The following is a 17,597-nucleotide window of genomic DNA, read 5'->3' on the forward strand; positions in this document are numbered from 1 at the left end:
TAGTGGCAGGGTCTATACCCATGATGCTATGTCCCCCAGTGAAATAAGAGAGAAATTTTGGCAGTAATTTTTTTTTTTTTTTTTTTGCCACCCTAATTTTGTAATACAAGTCACTGGCCATTACTGGGCCCGTGCACTGTTCTCCTCAATATTTCATGTCACTTCTCATTGTGTCTATTGGGCTCATGTGCTCATAGTTTACGCCTGTTGTCTGTGTAGGATCTGGGTTAGTCATGTTTGGCCCGGCCGTCTTCCTCTTATGAACACACCCAGGGTTATGCACTGTTTGGCCAACCCAAATTTACGTACTATTTTCAAATGTGTTTGTGTACGTCACTTGTCGGCTGTGAGGCTTCTTGTCACTCAGCTTTATGTGTACTCATCGGGAAGAACATGTACGAGCCGCTCTCGGAGTTTGATGCAGTGAGCCCCGGTCCTTCCAGCAGGCGATCCCCCAGTCCTCCGGCCGAGCAGGCCTCAGGCTCCTGGCTGCTGCGTACCCGGGATCAGCTGTGTCAGAGGCTGAGGGTAGCGGTGCGAGGGCCGGTGCCGGTGACAGTGCTGGCCGTGCAGCGATACTTAGGGGACAGCTCCGGCTATTGCTACGATGTCACCCTGTGGGATGGGGCTGAGCAGGACACTTGGCTGCTGTCCTCGGAGCTCAGTCCCCTGGTGCACAGGAACCGGCTGCGCTGCGGCTCTTGTGTCATCGTCCGCCGCTGCTCGTACCGTTACCTGGAGAAGAAGCTGGCCCAAGGGCTGGTGTGTATAGAGGAGCTGGAGCCCGGGGAGCAGGAGGACCAGCCCGGGGGTGTACAGCTCCGGGGACCGGCCGGCCCTCTGTGCGGGGACAGGAAGCATTATCTGCCGCTGTGGAATAACGAGGACCCGTATGGTGACCTGTGGAGGAGCCGGGGACAGGGGCAGGACGGCAGTGTGGCGGGTGAGCCTGGCATATGCCATGTATTATCAATGCCCTGATGTCATAGCCTACCTGTGTGATGTCATAGCCTGCCAGTGTGATGTCATAGCCTGCCAGTGTGATGTCATAGCCTACCTGTGTGATGTCATAGCCTGCCAGTGTGATGTCATCATTCTGTCCCTGTACACCGCTGCGGATGGACGTAAAATGTATTTGCTAATTTTGCTCTGTCAGACTGTGGTAAAGCGACCACACGAGCGTTACGATAAAACGGTGGCTTATCGCAACGTGGCGGGAACAGTTTTAAAAATTCTGAACTTCTCCCATATACCGGGTTGTAGGACGCTCGTGTTATCCCACAATTATACCGAAATAGTCTGCTGTTTCATTGACATCACACTGGGGTCACGGTTCTAGTCGGAGAATGAAGACTGATGTTAAAAAAAACAAAAACCTTTAATTTGCTAATAACGTATTCCCTTCAATCCGGCAACCGATAAGTTAATAGGGGCTGGTTTTGGCGGTCGCACAGCTTTACTAGACTGACGTAAGAGCTGGTGTAGATGTCACCCATCATTTACACCACTTTATTATAATAAATATGTCGGGTCATCTAGTCGCTGCCCCGAAGTGCCCACTATTGTGAAATGTGCCGAGTATGACTCAAATCCTACAAGTCACGGCGTTGTGTGCGAGTAGGGCGTGAACAAGAAAACGTAACGCACTGGTGTACAGGAATGAATAAAAGTGCCGCAGTGGGGCTTATTGTGTTAGGCCTCGTTCACACTTGTGTATTTTAGTGGTTTGCAAAAATATTTGTGAGTTAAAACTAGTAATGGAGAATACACAGAGATCAGGTGTCATGGAAAGGGTCACACTTTTTATATTTCGTATATTTTTTGTTATTGAAGATACTCCTGACACATACTGACCCTTACATGTCCAAATGGGGGTCTGTTTTTTTTTTTTTTTTTTTTTTTCCTATCAGTATGTCTTTGTAGAATGGGAGGAAATCCACGCAAACACGGGGAGAGCATACAAATGCCTTGCAGATGTTGTTCCTGGCAGGATTCGAACCCAGGACTCCAGTGCTGCAAGGCTGTAGTACTAACCACTAAGCCACCGAGTTGCCCTGGGGTCTATATTTTTGACACCTTTAGCATGTGGCTACGTTTGCTTTTGTCACAAATGTCCCCGAGAAATCCGCATAAAGTCCTGCACACACAGATTTTTCATCCGCTGCCTTTAGATTTCAAACAGTGGACGCCGGATGGACCCCATTATAGCCAATGGAGTTTTCTGGGCTCCATATTTAGCCTGTGACTGACCAGAACAACGGACAAGCGAGGCTAGTGCGAACTTGTCATCAGTGAGTGCGTCATGTTTCCATCCGGGTGCTATGTGGCTGTGACACATGGGTAATATAATCTCGCTTTGTACGTGGAGGCATAAAATATGCCTGTGTGTGTGTGTGTATATATATATATATATATATATATATATATATATATATATATATATATATATACACTCCACATACACATAGTCTTGTATGTGTGTATGTATATGTGTGTATATATATACTCCAGATACACAATAGTCTTGTGTGTGTGTATATATATATATATATATATATATATATATATATACACTCCACATACACCATAGTCTTGTATGTATATATACACTCCACATACACAACAGTCTTGTGTGTGTGTGTGTGTGTATATATATAATATATATATACACTCCACATACACAACAGTCTTGTTACTATATGAAGGTCTTCCAGATTATAATCTCTATATTATTCTGAGTGTTCTGCAGCATCTACTTGCTGGGAGTCAATGGAAACCTTGGCTTTACATCTCAGTGCTGAAAACCAATACAGACCTAATAATTTTCTGCGATTGTGTGAAGTGTTGACAATACGGTTTGATACGTTTATCAAATATTGTACAATGCGTGATACATTGTAACAAACTACCAGCTCACTGCTGACACTGCATACGCTTACAGCACTTCTTCCACATAGTGACTTTGGCCGTGTTTCAGAAAGATTACTTGATAGACAAAACGGCAGTCACAAAAACTCCAAACCTCGCTGTTTTTAGTTACAAGTTGCAATCGGCCTTGGCAGCCTGGACCGCCGTGTAACTTATATACAGTTATATACAGGGCTGTGAGGTTAGTAGGCCAAACCACCGACTCTGACTCCACTACTTCTCCACAGCCTGACTCCCTGATAGATGGCTGACCGTCATGGTCAGTCTGAAGTAGTAAAGATCTTCTCATTTATTAAAAAGTCTCTGACTGAATTCCTGTGAAAGTACCGTATATACTCGAGTATAAGCCGAGGCCCCTAATTTTAAAATGGTTGGAGTTTTTGGGTGCAGTAGTTGCTGGGGAAGGGGAGGGGGTGTTTTGGTTGTCTGTCTGCCCCTTCCCTGAGCTTGAGGACTGGGATTTTTTTCCCCCACTTGGAATTCAGTCTGGCTGTATATAGGGTATCTGCAGTGCTCCTATTAACCCCTTCCCAACGGAACAGGAGCACTGCAGATCCCCTATATTCAGTAGACCGGGCACTGTCAGACACAGGGATACCTAATGTGTATGTGTATCACAGTCATTTTCTACCTTTATATATATATTCTAGGGAAAGGAGGGATTTACAACTTTTATTTTTTTTATTTTTAATTTTTTAAATATTTTTTTTAAAGCTTTTTTTTTTTTTTTTTTTTTCTATTTTATGGGAGATTCTATACAATTCTATTGTGGCTGGTCATAAACCCCACCACCAAAAAAAAAATAATTTTTTTTTTTTTTTTTTGCTTCTCTCGAGTATAAGCCAAAAACTGTGCTGAAAAACTCTGCTTATGCTGGAGTATATACAGTAAATATGTAGTAAGCTATACGTGTAATTATATAATACTAATCAGTGTATAATATAAAACTCCACAGCCCTGTTTTTGAGATCTCCATTTTTGGAGTGGGCCTGTACATAGCAGACCATGGGATTTGGGAAGGGCTTGGTAATAACTTTTCATTTGCTTTGGTCGCACTACATTTACAGCCCTTAAATCTCTACCCGTTTACCCTATAATCAGTGGATAAGTGATATATACTTCTAGCTGGGATACGTCAAGTCTGTATCCTATTTTGCACTGGAAAAAGTTGCCAAAATTTTAAAAAATAAAAATAAAACTTTTGTTCTGTTTTTTATGTTTCTGTTTCCAATGGCAGCAGCTCCAGTCTTCTGTATACTGATCACCGGTGACGTCCCTTTTCTAACCCTAATGGGAACGCTCTTATAAATGGCATGTAACTGCGCTGATGTGGCAAATGTAAAAAGATGACTGCTAAGGCTCCATTCCCACATAGTAACACGCCGCGCGTTCAGACACTTATACACGTGTCAGAGTGTGAGCGCTCAAAACAGATCCCATTCACTTCAATGTGTGCCGGCTTACGGGCGCTACACATTGAAATCAATGGGAGGCTTTTTAACCCATTGATTTCAATGTGTAGCACGCATGAGCCGGCACCCATTGAAGTGAATGGGGTCTGTTTTGAACGCTCACACTCTGACACGTGTATAAGTGTCTGAATGCGCGGCGCGTTACTACGTGGGAACGGAGTCTTAGGCCTGTGAATGGCTGCAGTGGTCACATGTAAACTGATGACCAGACCTTCTGCCACTGGAAACGGAGGATCGAGGAGCACTATTAAAAATCAATGAATGAATAAATATATATAAATATAAATATATATATATATACTAGCTTTTACCCGCGACTTCGTCTGCGGTGATTTGAGAATTGGGCGGACACAGACGTGTGAAACTGTAAAAGTGCTTTAAGAAGTTTGGTGGGATAGCAAATGTGATGTTATATTGTTATATTGTGTATGTAGTAATACAGACAATGTGATGTGTTGTATTGTGTATGTAGTGATACAGACAATGTGATCTGTTGTATTGTGTATGTAGTACAGACATCTGTTATATAGTGAGTGAGTAGAGTGAGGGCTACTCCTGAGGTGACAGTAAGGAGTGTGCAGGCAGGTTGAGGCAGGAAATGCCAGGCAGTGTGTGTGAGTCTATAGCTGGGGCTAGGAGTCCTGCTTTTGTGAGTCTCCTGCTAGGAAGCCATGTTGTTTAGTTGCACCAAAAGTAGCCTGTGACTCAATCCTAAGGGAAAACTATGTTTGTGGAAAATTGCACGCAAATCCGTCCAGGCGTTTTAGCGTGATTGAGGAACAAACATCCGAACTCACAAACACACAAACTTTCACACTTATAATATTAGTAGGATAAGGCACTGTATATAGCAGTGATAGGAGATACATGTAATTATATAGTATATACAGCCTGTGTACAGGGGTATATATGTATCAGGTACTGTATATAGCAGTGATAGGAGATACATGTAATTATATAGTATATACAGCCTGTGTACAGGGGTATATATGTATCAGGTACTCTGTATATAGCAGTGATAGGAGATACATGTAATTATATAGTATATACAGCCTGTGTACAGGGGTATATATGTATCAGGTACTCTGTTTATAGCAGTGATAGGAGATACATGTAATTATATAGTATATACAGCCTGTGTACAGGAGTATATATGTATCAGGTACTGTATATAGCAGTGATAGGAGATACATGTAATTATATAGTATATACAGCCTGTGTACAGGGGTATACATGTATCAGGTACTGTATATAGCAGTGATAGGAGATACATGTAATTATATAGTATATACAGCCTGTGTACAGGAGTATATATGTATCAGGCACTGTATATAGCAGTGATAGGAGATACATGTAATTATATAGTATATACAGCCTGTGTACAGGAGTATATCAATGTGATGCGTTGTATTGTGTATGTAGTGAGTAGTGATACAGACAATGTGATGCGTTGTATTGTGTATGTAGTACAGACATCTGTTATATAGTGAGTGAGTAGAGTGAGGGCTACTCCTGAGGTGACAGTAAGGAGTGTGCAGGCAGGTTGAGGCAGGAAATGCCAGGCAGTGTGTGTGAGTCTATAGCTGGGGCTAGGAGTCCTGCTTTTGTGAGTCTCCTGCTAGGAAGCCATGTTGTTTAGTTGCACCAAAAGTAGCCTATGACTCAATCCTAAGGGAAAACTATGTTTGTGGAAAATTGCACGCAAATCCGTCCAGGCGTTTTAGCGTGATTGAGGAACAAACATCCAAACACACAAACTTTCACACTTATAATATTAGTAGGATATATATATTTAAAATTACTATTATTATTATTATTATATTAATGTAGAAAAAAATTCTTTAGGCTAGGGCCGCACGTATTGATGATCTAAACTAAGAGTAAGTTGGCAATCTCCTAGTCCCAGGATTATCTTGCATATGACTTGCTGTTCTTAGGTTATATTATATTATGAGTTTGGTGGGACTACAATCTGGGCTGTAGAGGTTTTATAATAATTGAATTTATGCTTGTTATACACGCAGATACAGATGTGTCATATCAACACCTGAAAAACATTTTATACCCATTGGGAACAGTATTAATACATATTTCTTTCAGTCTATAGTACAACCGATATGGGTGGGTTCACACTACCGTATGATAGTGTCTGTTAAAAAAAACCAAACAAACAAAAAAAAAACCAAAACAGACACTTCTCACAGCAGAGATAAACAGAAACTAACTGATGTTAATGGGTCTGTTTTTGTTTTTTTTTTCTGATCCATTTAATGGACACATTAGCAACAGTTGTGTCCGTTTTTCTACTGTCGTGTTTTTATTTTATTTTATTTTATTTTCTGCTTTCTGAGCATGTGCACAAAAAAACGAATAGTAATAATGGACAGTATGATTGACTCCTGTTCATTATCCATCCATGACTTTAATGTTAAAAAATAATGGACACTTGACGTCCATCATGAAACTAGAGAAAATCCCAATGAAATAAAGGGATATAGTTTTTATTTTAAAATAGTGTGTGTGTGTGTGTGTGGGGGGGGTTAAAATAAGATAAGCGGTGCCTGAATAGCCCTTTTAAAGGCTATCCACACATATGTGGGGCTCATACAGCAAAATTTTGCTGATGGAGCCCCTTTAACGGACCTGTGACAGTTCTGGTAGTGTCCGTTGCTTTAATCTTGTAATGGCCAATAGCAACGGACACTACTGATGGTCATCAGTGGTAATGTGAACGACCCCCCCGTTAATGATCCCAGGTACAATCCTCCTCAATTTTTTTTATTTATTTATTTACAATATTTAAAAATACATAAAATTCTGATTCCCCCCCCCCACCTCACTTCTTCCTTTCCCTAACTCAAAAATAAAAATCCCCATGTCCAAATTCTAAAAGTATAAAAATATTTAGCAAGGATGCGGTTTTAATCTCAGTGTGTGTATTTTCCTACTTCTACACTTGATGTTTGTGTTCATGTCTGTGGATTTTTAATCACTATGGATTAAAAGCTAAGTCTTATATAAACCTCCGGTTGAGCCGACCCACCTTTTTTCCTATACAATAAAAATATTTAGCCCATATGGTGAACACCACAGTGGTTTAAAAAAAAAAAAAAAAGGCCAGATTGCTGTTTTGCCTCTCAAGAAAACTACCGTATATACTCGAGTATAAGCCGAATTTTTTCTTTTTTTTTCTTCTTGGGGGGGGGGGGGAGGGGTGTCTATGACCAGCCGCAATGTCAATGTATAGAATCTCCCATAAAATAGTGGGAAAAAAAGAAGCTTTAAAAAAAATTAATTAAAATTTCTAAATCCCTCCTTTCCCTAGAATAGACACAAAAGTAGAAGATGACTGTGAAACACCAACACATTAGGTATCCCTGTGTCTGACAGTGCCCGGTCTACTGAATATAAGGGATCTGCAGTGCTCCTGTTCCGTCAGGAAGGGGTTAATAGGAGCTCTACAGATCCCCTATATTTAGCCAGACTGAATTCCAAGTGGGGGGGGGGGGGAATCTAGTCCTCAAGCTCAGGGAAGGGGCAGACAGACAACCAAACACCCCCTCCCCTTCCCCAGCATCTACTGCACCCAAAAACTCCGACCATTTAAATTTTTGAAATTTTCCAGCATCTGCTGCATCCCCCCCCCCCCCCCTTCCCCCTCGGCTTATACTCGAGTCAATATGTTTCCCCAGTTTTTTTGTGGTAAAATTAGGGGCCTCGGCTTATACTCAAGTATATACAGTATATTATCTATCTATCTATCTATCTATCTATCTATCTATCTATCTATCTATCTATCTCTATAGAGACAGCTAAAGATAAATGTAGACAGTAGATGCCGGGGTGGTCTTTAGGTCCCCGCTGCTGTGGACTTCGTTGTTAGTTTATTCATACACTTCTAAGAGAAAAAAAAAAGTGAACAGCCCAATGCAGAGTTCCAAGAAAAGAATTCCTATTTTGGGGAAAATATAATTATCTGCTAAAGCGGACATTTTAGGAGAGGTGACAGGTCCTGGATTCATTCATAGAAATTCTTTCCAGATGTGTCCATTATAATTTAGCCCTTTTTATTTAATAAAAGGATAAAATGAAAACCAGTTTTTTTGCATTTTTTGTGTGTGTTAAATACATTTAGAAGGTTTTCCAGTGCATTAGTTGTAGATAAAAACGGCATTTGTTAAGCTTTAGGCCGTCCATACAGTGATGGTAATGCCCCCCCCCCCCCCTAAATTAGTGATGGACAACAGGACCTGTAATGGGCTCGGCCTCATTCATTTAAAGATGGCAGTAACTTGTAACACTTCATGACGAGTCTGGCATTGCAGCGGATATACAGATGTGTTATTAATTCTATCCGCCATAGTGTAAACCGCACTTCTCCATGTAAATATGTTACTTCATTCTTTACAGAACTTTCTCTTTATCTCTTATTGAACAGCATTAATATTCTGATGGGATCCTTCTCCGGGGCTATAATTACTGATTTATGCTACATTTCCATCTTCACACTTGATATTGTACTTGTGAATATGACGGGATGATAAGCGGTATCTGGAACAGTGTTACACAAACTGGGATTCTGAGTCAGGAGATCGGTGTTACATTGAGGGGAACCAGTTTAGGACTGTAAACCCCCCACAGGTTTGCGTGTATCTGCGCTGTTCTTCAGTGGCGCTATAGATCTACACCCCATGTTCATTGCACATGCCCCGTAAAGCCGAAGCTGAAGAACTGCGCCATTGCTGGGAGTGCAGTTCGTAGGTGACACTAAACCCCTGGTCCATAAAGGCCTGTGGTTGGTTTTGTATCCCAAATTGCCTTGACTGTTTCCCTTTAAGGCTGAGGGCCCACGTTGCGGAAATGCATTTTTTTTTTTTTTATGTTTTGTTTTTGGGGAGTGTTTTTTGCTGCGGTTTTTTGAGCCAAAGCCTGAAGTGGATTGAGCAGAAAATAGAAGTATAAGAACTTCCTATTTCCCATTCTTTTTATAGCCATTCTTGGCTCAAAATCTGCAGCATAAAAAGCTGTGTGTCTGCACTTGGGTCCTCAGCCCTGGGCTACGGCCCCACTGGGTGGAAACGCCGTGAACTCATTGCTGTTCTTCCCACAGAAAGTTCAGGGCGGGTTCACACCAGCACCCTATCTCCATTATCCAGGTTTCTGTTTTCTGCCGGCAGAAGACAGAAACCTGGCATTCAATGTCCGGCCGTGAGCGCCGGTGAGCGTTTTGTGCTCTCCGCGGCAAAACGTGTGTTTTTTGTTTTTTTTTTTTTTTTTTTTTTTTTTTTTAACCAGACACAAAGTCCTGCATATCCGACTTTGTGTCCGGTTAAAAAGAAACTCTCACGGCCGGAGACTTTTTGAAAAATGACTGCAGGTTTCAGTCTCCTGTCCAGTTTCAGGCAGGAAATGGAAACATGCAAAACGGAGACCGGGGCGCAAGTGTGAACCCAGCGTCACAGAGTTTTCCTCCGCGGACTTTGTTACGATTATATCTATAGGAAAGCCACTGGCATTTCCGTAGATATAATTGACATGCTGCAATTTTCAAAACCACAACTGTTTTGGAAATCGCAGCGTGTCCGCTCTGCAATTTTTTTTCCGTAAAGTGGGCTTGGAACTTGCATGAATCCCATCCACTTTGCAAGTACTGTAAAACGATTCGATTTTTACCTCAGGGTTTCTGCCACGGCCAAATCGCGGCGTTTCCGGCCAGTGGGGCCCCGGCCTAAAAGAGTTTTCCAAAATTAAAGATGGGTCATCCATATCAGGTTGGTGGGAGGGATAACACCTGGCGTGTCCCCCCCCCCCCCCAATCAGCTGTTCACAGCACATAGGAAGTATAGCCCCGTTCTCTGTGTAGTGGCCAAACTGAGTCACTGCTGTTCCCCCTCCCATTCAGGGGCCTGAACATCTGTCATAAACCCTGGACAAATAAAGTCCAAACCATGGAGCCTGCACCGCACAACTTTCAGGAGCTATAGGGATTCCCCAAGGAGTACTTCAACACTTTCTCACTCCATGTTTGTTTTTGTTTTTTTTAGACAAGCCACAGATTTTTGTGCTGGGTCCCATCAAGAGCCCTGGGGACAGAACCAGACCAGAAACCTGTGGTTCCTCCAAAAAAGAACCATGGAGGAAATAAGTGGTGAAGCACACCCTAGAGAATACCTTTAAGGCTTAGTTCACACAGAGTTTTTTGGTCAGGGTTTTGAGTCCGTATCCGCCTCAAAATCCTGACCAAAATGACGGCTCCCATTGAAATCAACGGGAGCCGCGCAGGAGCTTTTTCCGGGAGCCTAGCGATTCGGCCTGAAGACACATCCTCCTCCGAACTAGGCCCATTCATTGAGCCTGATCCGGAGGAGGGTGAGCGGCTGGATGCCGGTGCCGGAGGCCGCCTCAGGTTCCGATCCAAAAAAAACTCTGTGTGCACTTAGCCTAAAGGTTCTGCTGCCTTCATGTTGCTGCAGATGCAACAGGGCACTTATGGAGTCCATACCTTGAATGGTCAGTGTGGGTTTTGGTAGCACAAGGAAGCCCAACAGTTAGCTGGTTTTAATGTTCTGGCAGGAGGTCCCCTCTTTCTTCCATCAGTCAAGCGTCTAGTTATCAAACTGAAATCTTCAGCAGTGTGACCAGTGCATTTGGCTAGGAAGACTATACAATTCATGAAGGAAAGGGCTTCCGTACAGACGTCTTGTATCATTGTGATGATGTCTCTAGAAGGCCTGACAGCTGTTGGAGTTTCCTTTTGTTCGGGGCTGATATGTGTTTTGTAGAATCAGGTCATGACTAATGTCACTTTTTCTGTTTCCTCCTAGTCAGCAAAGTCTGCTCATTACAGAAGCTGGAAATGACTGGGCTCTCAAAAATCGCCTTACCTCCTCTGCTGGTGCGGGTCATGCACAAATCTAGGCTTCGCTATTTTGGCAAAGCAGAGAAGACAACGGACTACCCCTACCAAGTAAGAGAATACCAAGTAAACTGCTAAGCATTACAGATGAGAGAATCGATTCAACACCAATTACATTCAATCCAAATTTTCCAAAAGTTTCAGATTCAAACAGATCTGAAATTATTGGGCTTTGTTTCTGACAAATTGCTCCTAATGGCAGCTAGCTAGTTCACTATTTAAAGAGGACCTTTCACCACTTTTGGGAACATGCAGTGTTATATACTGCCAGAAAGATGACAGTGCGCTGAATTCAGCGCACTGTCGGCTTTCCCGATCCGTGCCCGGTGTAAAGCGCTATCGGTCCCAGTACCGTAGCGCTTTACAGTCAGAAGGGCGTTTCTGACCATTAGCCAGAGACGTCCTTCTGCCTCGCGGCGCCAATCGCGCTGTGCTGTGGAGCTGGGAGGAACGCCCCCTCCCGCTCCTGATAATGCTAGTCTACGGACAAGCTGTGTGAGCAGAGGGAGGGGGCGTTCCTCCCCGCTCCACAGCACAGCGCGATTGGCGCCGCGAGGCAGAAGGACGTCTCTGGCTAATGGTCAGAAACGCCCTTCTGACCATAGAAGAGCTACGGTACCGGGCCGTAAGCTCTTCACACCGGGCACAGATCGGGAAAGCCGACAGTGCGCTGAATTCAGCGCACTGTCAGCTTTCTGGCTGTATATAGAACTGCCTGTACCCGGATATGGTGAAAGGTCCTCTTTAATCTATAGACAAATAATAAAAAGAAAAACCCTGGCACTTGTAAGATGGAGCAGCTACTCCCGGACACCAACCTGGAAGGTGGTGAGTAAACACAAGGGAAACATTCAAAATGGTAAAACCGGGTATGAGAGCGCCACTGAGTAGATGTAGGTTAATAAAATCACATTATTGGTTCCAAAGACAGAGGGAAAAGAAGGCTACGCATTTCCACGCTGGTCTAGCGTCTTCCTCAGGCCAATGTAAAGTCCACAGGTTCCCACGCTCTGACAGTGGGCTTTACATTGGCCTGAGGAAGACACTGGACCAGCGTGGAAACGCGTAGCCTTCTTTTCCCTCTGTCTTTGGAACCAATAAAGTGATTTTATTAACCTACATCTACTCAGTGGCGCTCTCATACCCGGTTTTTACCATTTTCAATTTTTCCCTCACTAGTAATCTATTAGTTTTAGCTGGTCATCATTTAGCTTTTGGTCATTGACTTGCTTTACTTACTTTCATTTGTGGTCCCAGTTACTTGCGGTCAATGACCTTAAGTAACCCTTAGGCTAAGCCCAACGTTGCAGAAACATAGCTTTTTTTTGTTGCAGTTTTTTTTTTTGTTTGTTTTTGTTTTTTTTAGCCAAAGCCAGAAGTGGATTGAGGAGATGGGGGAAGTATAAGAACTTCCTAAATAGTTCCCATTCCACTTGTAGCCATGCTTGGCTTTGGCTCCAAAAACCGCAACAACAAAAAAAGCTGCGTTTCCACAATGTGGGGCCTTGGGCCTCATTCATATCTGCGTTGGTAATCCGTTCGGGGGGTTCCCCATGCATATCAAGTGAACTGGCAAATCAGTGGTTAGCACTGCAGCCATGCATCGCTGGAGTCCTGGGTTCGAATCCTGCCCGGAACAACATCTGCAAGGAGTTTGTATGTTCTCCCCGTGTTTGTGTGGATTTCCTCCCATTCTACAAAGATATACTAATAGGGAACAAAAGGTACATTGTGATCTCTATATGGAGCTCACAATCTACATAAATAAAAAAAAAAATGCACTGGGGTCCATGTGCTTGCCGCGAGATCCCCACAGAGAACATGTGGGTGGGAAAGTACTTCACAATCTACTTTTGTGTCCGCATGTTACGTGTGGAGATCTCACAGCAAGCATATGGGGTCCGTGTGCTTTCAGTGCACACACCGCTTGCAAATGCGTTCGGTATTCCATTCGGGGGGTCCTCATGTGGACTACCCGAACGCAGATGTGAAACAAGGGTCAGCCTTAAGGTATGTTTAACACTGATTCTTTTGCAGGTGGATTTTTTTAGTGGTGGAATATTTAAAAAAAAAAAAAAAATGAAAATAAAGTCACAAAGTTAAAGAGGACCTTTCACCATATCCAGGCACAGGCAGTTCTATATACTGCTGGAAAGCTGACAGTACGCTGAGTTCAGTGCACTGTCGGCTTTCCTGATCTGTGCCCGGTGTGAAGAGCTTACGGTGCCGGTACCGTAGCTCTTCTATGGTCAGAAGGGCGTTTGTGACCATTAGCCTCGCGGCGCCAATCGCGCTGTGCTGTGGAGCGGGGAGGAAAGCCCCCTCCCTCTGCTCACACAGCTCGTCCATACACGTGTATTATCAGGAGAGGGAGGGGGCGTTCCTCCCCGCTCCACAGCACAGCGCGATTGGCGCTGCGAGGCAGAAGGGCGTCCCTGGCCAAGTGTCAGAAACGTCCTTCTGACTGTAAAGCACTACGGTACCGGACCGTAAGCTCTTCACACCGGGCACAGATCGGGAAAGCCGACAGTGCGCTGAACTCAGCGCACTGTCAGCTTTCCAGCAGTATATAACACTGCATGTGCCCAGATATGGTGAAAGGTCCTCTTTAAAAATCAGCTCCTGACTCCCATTGAAAAGAATGGGAGAGTTGTGAGGGTTTTTTTTTTTTTTTTTTTTTTTTTTTGAGACAGATTCCACCTCAAAATCCGCCTGCAAAAAAAATCCATGTGAACTTGCCCTTATTAGGTTAAATAAACAACTTTAATGCCAAACCACATCTGGCAGCGATTACACTCAACAGGGAAAGGTTACCAAACTGAATTACAAATTGGTGCACAAGCGATATGGTAGAGATTGTATTGGACAGCCAGGTGCCAGCCTGCAGGAGTGCCGACCACTGAGACACATTAAAGAGGACCTTTCACCGATTTGGGCACAGGCAGTTCTATATACTGCTGGAAAGCCAACAGTGCACTGTATTCAGCGCACTGTTGGCTTTCCTGATCTGTGCCCCGGGTGAAGAGCTTTTGGTCCCAGTACCGTAGCTCTTTACAGTCAGAAGGGCGTTCCTGACAGTCAGTCAGGAACGTCCTTCTCCACAGCAGCGCCTATCGCGCTGTACATTGTGAGAAGGGAGGAACGTCCCCCTCCCCTTCTGATAATACTCGTCTATGGACGAGCACTGTGAGCAGAAGGCGGGGGCGTTCCTCCCCGCTCACACTGTACAGCATGATAGGTGCTGCTGTGGAGAAGGACGTTCCTGACTGACTGTCAGGAACGCTCTTCTGACTGTAAAGAGCTACGGTACCAGGACCGATAGCTCTTTACTCGGGGCACCAATCGGGAAAGCCAACAGTGCGCTGAATTCAGTGTACTGTCAGCTTTCCAGCAGTATATAGAACTGCCTGTGCCCAATCTAATGAAAGGTCCTCTTTAATAGCCTAGGCTGCACTATAAAGGCAAATTCTGTAGTGCCACAAAATGCGAGTGTCCTTCTCCTCTTTTCCCAATTTAGCTATGCCTGTCTCTTTCTTCTCCTTTGCTCTTTCCCCTTTAATTTGTTACTTACACCAGATGTTCCGCTGTTTGTCTTTGGACAGAACAAACAAACTGGATGTTCCTCAGTACATGGCCATTGCGCTCTGTATGCAGACTACATTTGCCGTACCCTGTGTGCCACCAGCATATGCTCATATGCACTTCATGTATTAAAATAGAACTGTGGATGTCTGTAAAGCGCTGCGGAATATGATGGCGCTATATAAGTAAGCATAATAAATAATGGCTAGTGCAATTCTCTCTATGGTGGAGTGATATGGAGAGGCCACCACGTGCCACCATTTAGTGCATTGCATGCTGATCCTGAATACTAGCGGACAGATACTAGTTAATTATAGTAGTAATAACCATTAATATTATTCATAATTATAACATTATCAATAATAATATTAATAATAGTGAATAAAATCTCATTTATTTATTATTTCTAGGCTTATTTTGAGGTTGCTGATCACTCCGGTATGATGTCTCTGGTGCTCTGGAATTCCCTGTGTCTGGAATGGTACAATACTCTCCAGGTCGGCCACGTAGTCGTCCTACACCAGTACGCTGTGAAGAAGAGCTATATGCGGAGAACGCTCCCAACCCCAGGGAATTCGCAGGTGAAGAGACTGCCTACCCTTGGTAAAGTATTTCTGACATGTTGTGGTATGCCTCAACCCAATACGTCAATGTAATGTAACGCTGCCAAATGAGACAACTTAATTATCCAACAACGAACGACCTTTTCTACGACCTTGTGTAGCAGGGTGAGGATTCCTCCTCCTCCATTTCTATTACTTCCCTAAGATAAGCGTTATTTGGCCTCTTATCCCTGTTGCCACTTTAGATCTACGTTCACTTGCCTCCCTGATCCTACAGCTACATGATGGCGGCGGATCGGCGTGTAGCTCGCTGTACATACAAGATAAATGCTCCTATCGAAATCTCAGTATATTGAGAGTCAAATAGACAATTACTATAATGTAAACGTGTGGACCAGACAATATCTTAGGATTGAACATATACGGCCTGTAGAGCGGTGACGGGTGAAGCCTCAGACCATGGGGTGAGATCTAGAATTTGTTTTCCTAAAGAACCCTGAACTGTAACAGATTCATTCATTGCAGACTTTTTTTTGTTTGTTTTTTGTCTGAAGCTCCAGTTACAGATTTACTATTATAGGTTTACCTACAAGGAAACTGCTGGTGTTTCCGTAGATATGATTGACCTGCTGCACGTTTCCAAAAAATGTGACTGTTTTGGAAATTGCAGCATTTCATTCTCTTCTGGGAACTATATGACATCCTATGGATATACCAGAAATGTCAGTGGTGGAAATCATCCTAAAATAAGCTGGCCATACGTGAAGCTTTTACACTACATGGTCTCCGTGTCTTTAAAGGGATTCTATAATTAAAACCACATTTTTTTTCTCGCTCACACGTAGGAATAGCCTTAAGAAAGGCCATTCTTCTCCTACCTTTAGATGTCTTCTCTGCGCCGCCGTTCGGTAGAAATCCCGGTTTTCATCTGTATGCAAATGAGTTCTCTTGCAGCACTGGGGGTGGGCCCCAGCGCTCAAACACCACTGGGGGCGTACCCAATGCTGCGAGACAATTCTCCAGCGCCACCTCCATCTTCTCCAGGAACGGCCTCTCTGTGCGTCTTCTTCTAGAGCTGGGTTTCAATCTTCTAGGCCAGGGGTCCTCAAACTTTTTAAACAGTGGGCCGGAGGCAGAGCAGGTCGCACAGACAGTGGGAGCGGTGCCCTCCAATAGGTCCATGGTCTGGCCCAAGCTCCCCAGGAGCTTCATTATAAATGCACGCCTGCCGGCGTTGTCGGCGGGGCCAGACAGAAGTGCTTGGTGGGCCGCATGTGGCCCGCGGGCCGCAGTTTGAGGACCCCTGTTCTAGGCCTTGAGCAGAGCAGACTGCGCATGCTCGGGCCGCAAGTAAATGGCCGCTTACATCAGCTTACTGTATAAGCGGCCACAAAAAAATGGCCACTTACACCAAGCGGCCATTTTCTTGTGGCCCGGGCATGTGCAGTCTGCTCTGCCCGAGGCTTAGAAGTTTGAACCCAGCTGCAGAAGAAGACGCGCAGAGAGGCCGGTCCTGATGCAGATGGAGGCGGCGCTGGAGAGTTCTCTCACAGCATTGGGGACGCCCCTAGTGCTGCGGCGAGACAACTCATTTGCATATCGACAAAAAATGGGATTTCTACCAAACGGCGTCGTGGAGAATACCTCTAGAATAGCCTTTCTTAAGGCTATTCCTACGTGTGATCGAGTAAAAAATGTGATTTTATTGATAGAATCCTTTTAAAGTGGATTTGTTCTCGGGCTGTGTTGCTCTGTGTAAATATAGGCTGATGATGGATACACTTCAAGGAATGTTTTTTTTTTTTTTTTTTAAACTTTCAAATTGCCAAAGATCTCACATCTTCCATGATTCCGGCATACCCATACTGGATTAATCGCCTACATCCATGAGCGGCCTATCTTGTCACAGGTTCACGCCATACTACCGTTACACACTGCTCAGCTATGCCGTCCTCTGCTAATTCTCCGCTTCTCCCATCCTCTGCTCGTGAACTATCGCCTGTTGACAAGTAGATAGGATTTGTTTCTGTTTCCCTGCATGAACTAAGCAAATTACTTGTCAGAGACTGATGGATGAGTCAAGGGCCTTATTACAAGGAAGGGGCTGGCTGCAAACCGCCAGGGTGAGACGCCTTA

At 44.1% G+C, this 17,597-nt stretch overlaps 1 protein-coding gene across 1 annotated transcript in view; it reads left to right on the forward strand.

Annotated features, from left to right (window-relative positions):
* Positions 1–311: 311 nt before the first annotated feature.
* Positions 312–17,597, forward strand: part of RADX (RPA1 related single stranded DNA binding protein, X-linked) — a 36,900-nt gene continuing 19,614 nt past the window's right edge. Inside the window, exons 1-3 of the mRNA XM_075260387.1 lie at positions 312–943; positions 11,225–11,367; positions 15,309–15,501. Of these exons, the coding sequence (XP_075116488.1) occupies positions 319–943; positions 11,225–11,367; positions 15,309–15,501 (961 nt within the window). The 5' untranslated portion in view covers positions 312–318. The remainder of the gene's footprint in view (positions 944–11,224; positions 11,368–15,308; positions 15,502–17,597) is intronic.

Source organism: Leptodactylus fuscus, chromosome 11, assembly GCF_031893055.1.
Source record: "Leptodactylus fuscus isolate aLepFus1 chromosome 11, aLepFus1.hap2, whole genome shotgun sequence".
NCBI lineage: Eukaryota > Metazoa > Chordata > Amphibia > Anura > Leptodactylidae > Leptodactylus > Leptodactylus fuscus.